This window comes from Suncus etruscus, chromosome 17 (genome assembly GCF_024139225.1).
Source record: "Suncus etruscus isolate mSunEtr1 chromosome 17, mSunEtr1.pri.cur, whole genome shotgun sequence".
Lineage (NCBI taxonomy): Eukaryota > Metazoa > Chordata > Mammalia > Eulipotyphla > Soricidae > Suncus > Suncus etruscus.
This window is the reverse complement of record NC_064864.1, coordinates 1,924,211-1,935,915: the sequence shown is the minus strand read 5'-3', so window position 1 is coordinate 1,935,915 and position 11,705 is coordinate 1,924,211. Positions and strand designations below refer to the sequence as shown.

At 40.5% G+C, this 11,705-nt stretch overlaps 1 protein-coding gene across 2 annotated transcripts in view; it reads right to left on the bottom strand.

The window, feature by feature from the left end:
* The window catches only part of HERC4 (HECT and RLD domain containing E3 ubiquitin protein ligase 4), a 91,387-nt gene that overhangs the window by 42,767 nt on the left and 36,915 nt on the right, over nt 1-11,705 (bottom strand). For both annotated transcript variants that reach the window (XM_049790478.1, XM_049790479.1), the window contains exons 5-11: nt 8,985-9,076; nt 7,982-8,112; nt 4,754-4,914; nt 2,053-2,129; nt 1,687-1,811; nt 268-327; nt 58-169 (exon numbers count right to left, since the gene is read on the bottom strand). In XM_049790478.1, coding sequence (XP_049646435.1) covers nt 58-169; nt 268-327; nt 1,687-1,811; nt 2,053-2,129; nt 4,754-4,914; nt 7,982-8,112; nt 8,985-9,076 — 758 coding nt within the window. The remainder of the gene's footprint in view (nt 1-57; nt 170-267; nt 328-1,686; nt 1,812-2,052; nt 2,130-4,753; nt 4,915-7,981; nt 8,113-8,984; nt 9,077-11,705) is intronic.

Genomic DNA, 11,705 nt, shown 5'->3' with positions numbered 1-11,705 from the left:
TATATATACAAATACAAAAACAAAAACAAAACAACTAAACAAGCTTTAAAAACAAACCTGCTGAGATATCTGAGGATGATCAGGCTGTATAAGCTTGTGAAACAGAAGTCTGGCAGTATTCATATCAACCCCCGAAAATCTGGCACCTGTCCTATAGTGATCATCATTGCTTAAAAAGAGGGAAAATAACAATGGTTATTTCACTTCTGATTGAACATATATCTAATATAATTTGAAAACTGAGCATGCCAAAGTATTACCACTTACCTAATAGCTAAAAAACTTCCATTTAGGCAACCAGAAGAAGAAAATGTCCCATCTATTTCACTAAAAAGAAATTAAAAATAAATTCCTAGTAACAAAATGAAAATCTAATAGTCTTTTAAACTATTTACTCTAACAAAGCTAAAGAAAACTATTCAACAAATGAGTCTTTAAATTAATAAAGCAATATTTAAATTTAAATACATTGCTGATAAAGGCACTACTATGGTTTTTCTCAAATATTAATTACATTCCTGATTTATCAAACAAATCAAATGTTAGAATTTTCTCTCTCTCTCTTTTTTTTGGCCACACCCGTTTGATGCTCAGGGGTTACTCCTGGCTAAGCGCTCAGAAATTACCCCTGGCTTGGGGGGACCATATGGGATGCTGGGGGATCGAACCACGGTCCTTTCCTTGGCTAGTGCTTGCAAGGCAGACACCTTACCTCTAGCGCCACCTCACTGGCCCCTAGAAATTTTTCTTTATATAAACACACACATTAATTTTTTTTAAATTCCACATAAGCAGTTAAATCTAATCTGAGCTATTGAATTCTTTTCTTTTTGGCCATACCCAGCAGTGCCCAGGGCTGATTCATGATTATGCTCAGGGATCACCAATGGTGCTTGGCTAATAACTATATGGGATCTCAGGAAATGAACCCAGGTAGATAGGAGAAGGCAAATGTCCTACCTGGCGTATTATTTCTCCAATACTCTTCTAGTTTTTTGTTTTTTTTTTAAGTATTTTGAGTTGTTTTTTTTTTTCCGGCCACACACCTGTTTGATGCTCAGGGTTTGCTCCTGGCTAAGCACTCAGAAATTGCCCCTGGCTTGGGGGGACCATATGGGACTCCAGGGGATCGAACCGGTCCTTCCTTGGCTAGCGCTTGCAAGGCAGACACCTTAGCGCCACCTCACCAGCCCCGTATTTTGAGTTTTTAAGAAAAAAATTTAATTTGAAAAAAAAAAAATCTATAATAATCAAATATTGCTCCAAATTCCAAATATCATCAGAAAAACCCTTAATAGTAAAAAAACTAATCTATATGCAATATATTTTTTAAAAAATCATTATTTTAATCTTCTAGGGAGTTCAAGATAAAATACAGTGACCAACGTGAAATTGGAAAGATATAATCAAACCCAACTTTAATTGAATAAGTTACTGTTCAATGTCATTGAATAAGTTGCATCTTATATAAATTCAATATAGTTTAATATTTAATATAAATTTGATATTTAAAAATATAAAAACATCAAGCCATTAAAATAAAAATGTTAGGTATTTAAACTTCTATATTTAAAATAGTAATATTTAGCAATTTATTTCTTAAGCATAGGTTGCTCTACCATTAAGTTGAAAAGTTATGCTTGTATTTCTTTGTGTAAGCAATATTGAGTGTGTATGTTTGTTTACTTGGCTATCTCCACAGGAACCCTGCCAGAAGGGTAGCTCAGCCATTTCTGAATTAGTGCTTCATTCACAGTCCAGATTTGCTTTGAAGGATCAGGACATCTGAAGTCATCTGGTGGGCCACAGTTCTAAATGTCAAAATAAGAAGATTAGCCAAGGAGAAGAGCTCTTAGAGATCATGTAAAGCTAAGATATACTGTTACTAATTTGTGTATTAGCACTAAAAGTAAATTTCTACTAAACATTTATCAAATAAAACAAGCTTTGTTTTGTACACTTGAAAAAACAACTGTTATGCAACAAAGAGTATTAACACAAGTTTAAAAAATTCCACAAAATTATTTAGGCTTTATATTTGACCATACTTACCTGGGGATGAGAGTAATGTGAAAAACTTTGATCTCCACCTGAATAAATTCTTTTTACACAAAAATATTCATCGGGATCTGTAATAAAAAATAAAAGTGTTTTTCAGAGCACCAAATGTATTACCAAATTGTCTCAATTATGTAAACTTGAGTTTTTATTAATAAATTCACTGACATGAGAATGACTTGGACTATTCTGATTGCTATGGGCATGAGACTGACCAAGTGTATTGAGCATTAAATGATTCAACAATGTGATAAGTCTCTTTCTTTTGCATTCATACTAAAAAGGTGGGTTGGGGGCCAGAGTGATGGCGCAAGCGGTAGGGTGTTTTCTCTAGTGAGCCTAGATAGTTGCACCCATAACCTCAATTGCTGCCACGCCAATGGCCCAACTTCACTGCTTTACTACTCATTTGTGCAGAGCTGCCTACCAGATCAGAATACCAGGTATGTCAATATCTGAACTGAGATCTCCAGGACTTTGTTGGAGTCGGTTTGGGCACCCTTCCCCACCCCACCTGCCTTTTCATGCTCGAAGGCCTGGCCCTGGAAACCAAGCTCCACAGCTGCCATTTCTGCCCCAGTACTTGGAATTCCCAGATCTCCAAATTTCTCAATACAGTTACCCAGTAGGAACACACTAAATTAGAACTAGAAGTCAAAATAGTATAAAAGCTACTTAAAGTTAAAAAAAAAAACAAAACACAACAAATTCAAAGAATGATCAACTAGCAATAAATAGCTTAGTAAACTTTCAGACAATGACTTCATTGTGAGATAATAATTTTCACGGTTCTTTTTGCTGTAGTTTTTTTTTTAATTCCACTATGTTTTTTTGTAAACAAGCAATAAAAAGTAAATTATGTAAACCACAGTATTTAAATAAAGTAATAAATTTTGGGAAGGCAAGATAAAAAAATTAATTTTTTAAATTAAAATTTATTTTAATTTTGGGGCCAGAGAGATAGCATGGAACTAAGGTGTTTGCCTTGCATGCGGAAGGACAGTGGTTTGAATCCCGGCATCCCATATGGTCCCCCGAGCCAGCCAAGAGTGATTTCTGAGCATAGAGCCAGGAGTAAACCCTGAGTGCTGCCAGGTGTGACCCAAAAACTAGAAAAGAACCAAGGTTATTCATAATAAAAAGTTTTAGGGCATTGGGGCCAGAGAGATAGCACAGCAGTGTTTGCCTTGCAAGCAGCCGATCCAGGACCTAAGGTGGTTGGTTTGAATCCTGGCGTCCCATATGGTCCCCCAGGCCTGCCAGGAGCTATTTCTGAACAGATAGCCAGGAGTGACCCCTGAGCGCCGCCAGTGTGGCCCAAAAACAAAAAAAAAAGTTTTAGGGCATCTTCAAAAGTCAACAATTACATATGCCTAGGATTGAATAAATCTTTATTGATTTAAAAATCTCAGAGATAATCAGTTACAAATAAATAAGCAATCTGGAGAAATAGTCGAGGATAATCTAATTCTTCCCCAGCTTGTGTTTTCTCACGTGTATCTATCTCCTTTACTGTCATACCATCATCTCATACAAACAATAGACTTCACACCTGACACTTTTTAGTTATTACATAAGTTGCTAACATTTTTCACAAACCAAGCAATTGGGGGACACAAGATGAATTTTCTTTCTTTTTCTTTGGTTTTTGGGCCACACCTGGTGATGCTCAGAGGTTACTCCTGGCTCTGTGCTCAGAAACCACTTCTGGCTTGGGGGACCATATGGGACACTGGGGATCAAACCCAGGTCCGTCCTGGATCAGCCACATGAAAGGCAAACGCCCTACTGCTGCGCTCTCGCTCCAGCCCCACAAGCTAAATTTTCTCTGTCAAACACAATTCAACTCAATGGATCTGCTTGACCATGACATCAGTTCTCTCAGGTTAAGGATGCACAAGACGCTCCACCACTATGCAAGTCAGTCGTGCCCAGGTAGGCTCAAAAACTGGGGACTAAGGAGCAAATATCTGACAAATGTCTGAAGCTCCTCCTGTTCTTATCATTCAGGGAATTCCAAGAATTGAGGGGGCTGTGAGGTCAAAGATGTTCCTTCCCAGAGCTGTAATGGCTCAGGAAATTCCCAGGGTTTTAGAAACTATGAACAGGAACTGTGGATGACGACCAATATTTTTTTTGTTTGTTTGTTTGTTTTTTTGGTTTTTGGGCCACACCCGTTTGACGCTCAGGGGTTACTCCTGGTTATGTGCTCAGAAGTCGCTCCTGGCTTTTTGGGGGACCATATGGGACGCCGGGGGATCGAACCGCGGTCCTTCCTTGGCTAGCGCTTGCAAGGCAGACACCTTACCTCCAGCGCCACCTACCCGGCCCCACGACCAATATTTCTTATAAATTTTAACCCTGCACACATATAAGCACACATAGATACTGTATGTCATTATTTTTACTAAACAATGCATCCTGGAAGTCTTACATTTGAAACAAGCATTGTGAAGGACACTGTCATCTAAGAACGACTGTTTTGTTTGTTTTTGTTTGGGGGGGGTCACACCTGAGCACTCAGGGCTAACTCCTGGATCTGTGTTCAGGGCTCACTCCTGGCAATCTTGGGGGACCACGTGGGGTGCCAGGAATTGTTCCAGAGTCTACTGTATGCACAGCAAGTGCCTTACCCACTGAATAGCATTTTAATAATTAATAAAGTCTAACAAGGCTTTACTATGAGAGAACTTACCAATATCTGGTGCGTACTGCCCATTATACGGGAACCAGTTTCCTTTTACAGTGAAAGGACTTTTCCTGTTGCTCGTGGAACCAGTTCCGAGCTGCCCGTTACCACCAAGTCCGAAAGAATAAATCCGTCCTGATGAAGGAACAAAAGCAGAAGTGTGCTGCCTAGAGTAAAATAATAGAAAACTTCAGACTTAATGTCTCCGTCCAGACCACTGAAATTTTAAAAAGTGAGCAATATTAACTGATACAATTTCTCTTTAAAAACAACCAGCATGGGGGCTGAAGAGATAGCATGGAGGTAAGGTGTTTGCCTTGCATGCAGAAGGTCGGTGGTTCGAATCCCGGCATGCCATAGGGTCCCCTGTGCCTGCCAGGGGCGATTTCTGAGCATGGAGCCAGGAGTCACCCCTGAGCACTGCAGGGTGTGACCCAAAAACCAAAACAAACAAACAAACAAAACAAAACAAAAAAACAACCAACATCAATATTGTTTTAAAATGTCTATATAAAAATATTAGTTACTAATATTACCCTATACTAAACCAATTTTGAATCACATAGATGGCCAGCATAAGCATGATGAAGAAAATTTACATGGGATTGGAGACTGTACAACGGGTAAAACCTTTATTTGCCTTGTACACAGCAGAGGGTTTGCTTCCTCCCACCACACAGTCTCCTAAGCACCACCAGTATTGACTCCTGAGCACAGAGCCAGGTGGTAAGCTACATATGACCCAAAACCCAGAGTAAAGGCAAACATAAAAAGTGCAGGACTGAGAGTCTGGAGAGACAGCACAGCAGGTAGGGAGCTTGCTGCCTTGCATATGGCTGACGGGTTCTACCCACCCACCCCAGCACCTTATACGGTCCCCTGAGCACTGCCAGTTTTTAAACAAAAATTGGGGATGGGAGAACACAGGAGAATCTGAAGTTTAAGGGAAAAAATACTGTAGGCTCCATCTTTAAAATTTGTTTTAAAAGGCAGATTATTAAGATATCTTAAAAAATGGGGCCGGAGAGATAGCATGGAGGTAAGGCATTTGCCTTTCATGCAGGAGGTCATCAGTTCGAATCCCGGCATCCCATATGGTCCCCCGTGCCTGCCAGGAGCAATTTCTGAGCCTGGAGCCAGGAATAACCCCTGAGCACTGCCGGGTATGACCCAAAAACCACAAAAAAAAAAAAAAAAAAAAAAAAAAGATATCTTAAAAAATTAAAAATTGTCATGAGAAAAAAGTAAAAAAGACCAAAGTGAAGGAACCCAGATATCCAGAAAACTATAAGAGAATAAGCAGAACTTGCAGGTGATAAAGAGAGAAAAGTAAAGCCAAAAAGTACCCCAACTTTGATAAAAGACAAACACAGACACCTCCCAACAACAAGTAGCATGAACCAAGCATATTGACATGTTACTATCAAACTGCTTCAAGACAGAGAACTTGAAAGCACCAACAGAGGAATGACTAGTCTCACACCAAGCTTTCTCAGTAAGATCAGAGTCAGCAGATTTCTCAAGCAGGAGTCAGAGCCAGTAGGCACATCTGAGGTGCTCAAGTAGCAATCCATCTAGCAGCTACCAATCAGAACTGTCCTTCAAATACGAGGGAAAAAGGAAGACCCACAGATAAATAACAGTTGAGAGTTCATCATTAAACCAGCACTGGAGCAGAAGAACTCAAAGATGTGGGGCCAGAGAGATAGTCCAGTGGGTAGGTAGGCCTTTGCCAGGCATGTCGCTGATCAGCGCACCCTATATGGTCCACTGAGCACCACCAAAGACAATCCGTGAGCACACAGCCAGTAGCAAAACTGGCTGGTTTGGCCTCATTCAGGGCGAATGCTCTGCCACTGAGACAGACTTAGGCCTTCATGGAGAAGGCTTTTTGAATTTCAATCACTGAGACTGAAACATTTTTGTGTGTGTGTCGTGCCAGGGACTGACCAAAGACAAGAAAACGTGCTGCTCGGGCTCTGAGTTACATCCCTGGCACTATTTCATATTACCAGAATCCTAAACAGTGTATTTTCTTTTAAAGAACCTCGACTCTGGAGGCCTGGGAGGTGTTTCAGTGGTCAATGTGCCTACCTTGCTGGCTAGAGGTCAGGAATCACTTCCAGCGGTAACACACGCAATAAAAGCAGTCCTGGAGTCTTGATTCCTCGTGTCCTACGCAATTTTTTTCTGGACTGCAGCTATCTATATACGTGTGAGCACTAGAGCTAAAGGGTCTGGCCTTCGGCCACTCCACAGCTAACTAACACGTTCAAGTACAGAGTGGGAACTACCGTCAGAATGTGCAGACACACGTCCAGTCAGGGTGCGACTTAGCTTTCGAGTGTGTTCACAAGCACTGCCACTGAAGGAGGAGGAGAAGCCCTGCTAAGTCGACAGCGTGACGCCACAACCATGTGTAGGACTGCCTTCACCCATGCAGAGAGCAACAGAACTAAGCATGTGTGAGAATCCAACCTTACAGCAACAGAGAGCAGGGAAGAGGAGGAGTTTTTTGGTTTTTTTTTAAGTAACTTCAGGTAATTCACCAACACACAGAGAGAAACAACCCTTACTTACTCTATTCTTTTGAAAACAAAAAACAAAACAAATGTTCCTTTGGCCACATACAGAAAAAGATGATAAATATCAAGGAAGTAACTTTTTTTTTTGGGGGGGGGGGGGTTGAGGGCCACACCCGGTGACACTCAGAGGTTACTCCTGGCTAGGTGCTCAGAAATAGTTCCTGGCTCAGGGGGAATCATATGGAATGCCGGGGATCAAACTTCAGTCCGTCCTAGGTCAACAGCATGCAAATGCCCTACCACTGAGCCATCGCAATTTTTAAGGCCGTGTTTAAAAAAGAAATGCTCTTTAGATATCACTGCTGGCACTGTTGTAAATAAGAGCAAGCCCCTTGGCAAGACATTAAACACCTTTAAGAACATGTTAACTTAAAATGTGTTAGGGAGAGCCAGAGAAAATAGTACAATACACTGGGCAGGGCACTTGCCTTGCACACAGTCAACCCAGGTTTGATCCATGGCATCCCATATGGTACCCCCAAACACTACCACATGCTCCTGTGAGCAGAGCCAAGAGAAATAAATCCTGATCATAGCCAGGTATACACACATATGTATGTGTGTGTGTTTTAAGGCAAATAAAAAGACTATATAGGTACTTTATAAATGACCACTACAGAACCCAAAATAGTTTTGGGGAACAGCTTACCTCCCACAAGCGATCTGAGTGACAATGCTTCCCATAAGTTCGAAGACTTTCCTTGGGTTTATTTCATGACTCGTTGAGTTATGACCCAACTGACCGTACCCTCCAGCTCCAAAGGTAAACACTCCGCCTTCCTTTAAACAAAAGTTTAAAAAAAAAACATTAGATGCCTAAGATAAAAAAAATCATCAATTTTTAGATCACATTTTACATGTCATAGCATTAAAATTAAAAGCTCAATTTTGTCTTCATTGTTTTGTTTCAATTATTGTGCAGGCAACAACCGGTATAAATCATTGGTAGGGGGTAGGGAAGACACCCCTGCAGTGACAGGGGCAGAAATGAAGTAGAAACCTCATACTTGCAAGTACGTGTTCTATTGCCTTGAACCACATCTCTGTATCTACCTAGGTCAATGGCTTTGGGTACAGCAAGTAATAATTTGTTACTCCTATAGCAACTACATTCATCTTTTTAATGTCTTTATTTATACACTTTGATTACAAATATGGTTGTAGTTGGGTTTCAGTCATATAAAGAACACTGCCTTCACCAGTGCAACATTCCCATCATTCATTCATTCACTTTGTTACTATATTCATGCATTAATGGAACTATAATGAAAACATCAACTAATTCTAAAATAATTGCCAGAGAAAAAACAGTGTGTGTGTGTGTGTGTGTGTGTGTGTGTCTGTGTGTTTTGTTTTGTTTTAATCAGTGTGTGTGTGTCTGTGTGTGTGTGTGTGTGTGTCTGTGATTTGTTTTGTTTTAATCAGTGTGTGTGTGTCTGTGTGTGTGTGTGTCTGTGTATGTGTGTTTTGTTTTGTTTTGTGGTCACATCCAGCAGCGCTCAAGGGTCACTCCTGGCCCCACGCTCAGAAATCGCTTTTGGCAGACTCGGTGGGACCATATGGGATGCCAGGATTTGGATCACCATCCTTCTGTGTGCAAGGCTGTGCTATCTCTTTGGCCTGAAAAACCAGTTTTTATAGAAATACTGTACCTTGGTGAGTGCAGCAGTATGGTCTTCTCCACAACAAATATAAACAATTTTCTGAGTTCTTAGTGATTTCAGTAAGTTAGGAACATACCTATCTGAAAATGCCAACAAGAGATATTAGCAGCATTTTTGAAAACTGAAAATTCTAAAAATGCATAGCCTTCAAACATTCTAAGCTCAGTAAACAATTACTAAATAATAACTATGATTTTATAGATCTAGATTCTCAGGCCTTTCTATTTCTGCTATGAATTTAAAAATAGGAATGTGATGAGGTGGCTAACAATTTGCAGAAAACGCAAATCAAGAAATTTCAATTCCATTTGACTTATTTCAGTACATCGTGTCATATAACAGTCACATTTTAAATTGCTAGCTCTACATGTTACATGGCAATCCTTATTTAGAATTTATAGTAGATCAGAGCAATTACCAGAATTCACTTAAGTGGGTTTTTCTAATTTCTTTATATATAACTATCATGTTCAGGGTTTAGGAGTACATGATTTTCATAGCACTATCTCTCTAACATAGCCTCCTCCTGATAACCTCAGTTTGGTGGCTAAAAAAACTACAAATTTTTGTTCATTGGCATTTTTCTTCCTTTGCTTGCTTTCTTTAAACCACATACTAAGAGAGCTAGTCTACCTCTGATGTACTTTGCTGGTGGCATTACAGGTTCATCCACTATAGGGAGTAGGAGTGATAGGATAGTGGGTAGGATGCTTGCCTTGCCTACATGAACCCCAGTTCTATCCCTGGCATCAAATATGGTGATCCCAAGCCCACCAGGAGTAACCCTGATCACAGGGCAAAGAAAGAAGAGCCGAGACAATTAGGTGTCTCACATCTACCAACTCAACTCACCCCAGGTAAAACCCCCTATAGAAAAAAGTCAAGATAGCATAGCCGAGCATAATTACATTGACACACCTCCTAAATTCTCTCACAATGTATACAGGATTCTATTCTTTTTTTTTTTTGGTTTTTGGTTTTTGGGCCACACCCGGGGATGCTCAGGGGTTCCTCCTGGCTATCTGCTCAGAAATAGCTCCTGGCAGGCACAGGGGACCATATGGGACACCGTGATTCGAACCAACCACCTTTGGTCCTGGATCGGCTGCTTGCAAGGCAAATGCCGCTGTGCTATCTCTCCGGGCCCAGGATTCTATTCTTAAAATAATTGGAAAACTATACTTGTTGCTCTCTTGTAGCAAGAAAGTTTTATGTTCTAATTTGGTTTATATTTTATTTTTGTTTTTGTTTTTGTTTTATTGAGCCATACCCGTTTGATGCTCAGGGATTACTCCTGGCTAAGCACTCAGAAATTGCCCTTGGCTTAGGGGAACCATATGGGACATCAGGAGATTGAACCGAGGTCCTTCCTCAGCTAGCGTTTGCAAGGCAAACACCTTACCTCTAGCGCCACCTCGCCGGCCCCTAATTTGTTTTTTGTTTTTTTTTGTTTTTGGGTCACACCCGGCGGTGCTCAGGGGTTACTCCTGGCTGTCTGCTCAGAAATAGCTCCTGGCAGGCACGGGGGACCATATGGGACACCGGGATTCGAACCAACCACCTTTGGTTCTGGATCGGCTGCTTGCAAGGCAAACGCCACTGTGCTATCTCTCCGGGCCCTGGTTTATATTTTTAATATAAAACAAAGTTTAAAAAAATTTGAGAGTATTATTTGCTAAATATTACCCCAGCTATTACAAGATCAACAACTCACTTTTGCTCTTTTAAATAATTAAAGATATACTGAACTTTATTAGTCTATTTCAAGTACTGGTATTTAACCCAAGGTAGTCATAAAAAATTTCATTTCCAAAGATTTCAATTTTTTAAAAGTTTCCATTTTGTGGGAGGAGGGAGAGAGACACAATGTGTCCATGGCTCACTCCTGGCTCTGTGCTCAGGGATCAGTCTAACTGGTGGACTACATGGGGTGTCTGGGATAGAATCTGGGTCAGCTGTATGTAAGGCACCCTACCTGCTATACTACTGTTCCAGCACCAGCAGTTTCCTGTTTTTAAGAAATTCCAAATGAGGGGCCGGCAAGGTGATGCTAGAGGTAAGGTGTGTGCCTTGCAAGCACTAGCCAAGGAAGGACCATGGTTCGATCCCCCGGCGTCCCATAGGGTCCCCCCAAGCCAGGGGCAATTTCTGAGCGCTTAGCCAGGAGTAACCCCTGAGCATCAATCGGTGTGGTCCGAAAAGCCAAAAAAAAAAAAAAAATTCCAAATGCTTATTTTGGGCATCAGGGACACAGGACAGTGAAGTGCGTGCAGCACAAATAGGAGGTTTTAAGTATGATCCCTGGGACCTCATCCCAAATTTATTTTTATTTTTAATAAAGTATATTTATTTATAATATATTTATATATATAAATTTATTAAAAAATAAATAATTTGGGCCGGAGCAGTGGCACAGAGTGGTAAGTTGTCTGCCTTGAGCACGCTAGCCTAGGATGGATTGCAGTTCAATCCCCTGGCATCCCATATGGTCCCCCAAGTCAGGAGCATTTCTGAAGTAACCCCTGAGCGTCACCAGATTTGCCCCCCAAAAAATAAATAAATAATTTATTTTATTTTTAAATTGAATTTTTTTCTTTTAGAGTATCAGGGCTAAAAGTGAAGTTTAAACCGGTTTAACTTAGTGACTTAGATTATTAAAATATTCCTTGAAAAATTAATATGAGTACATGTAAGACTAGTACTTCAAGT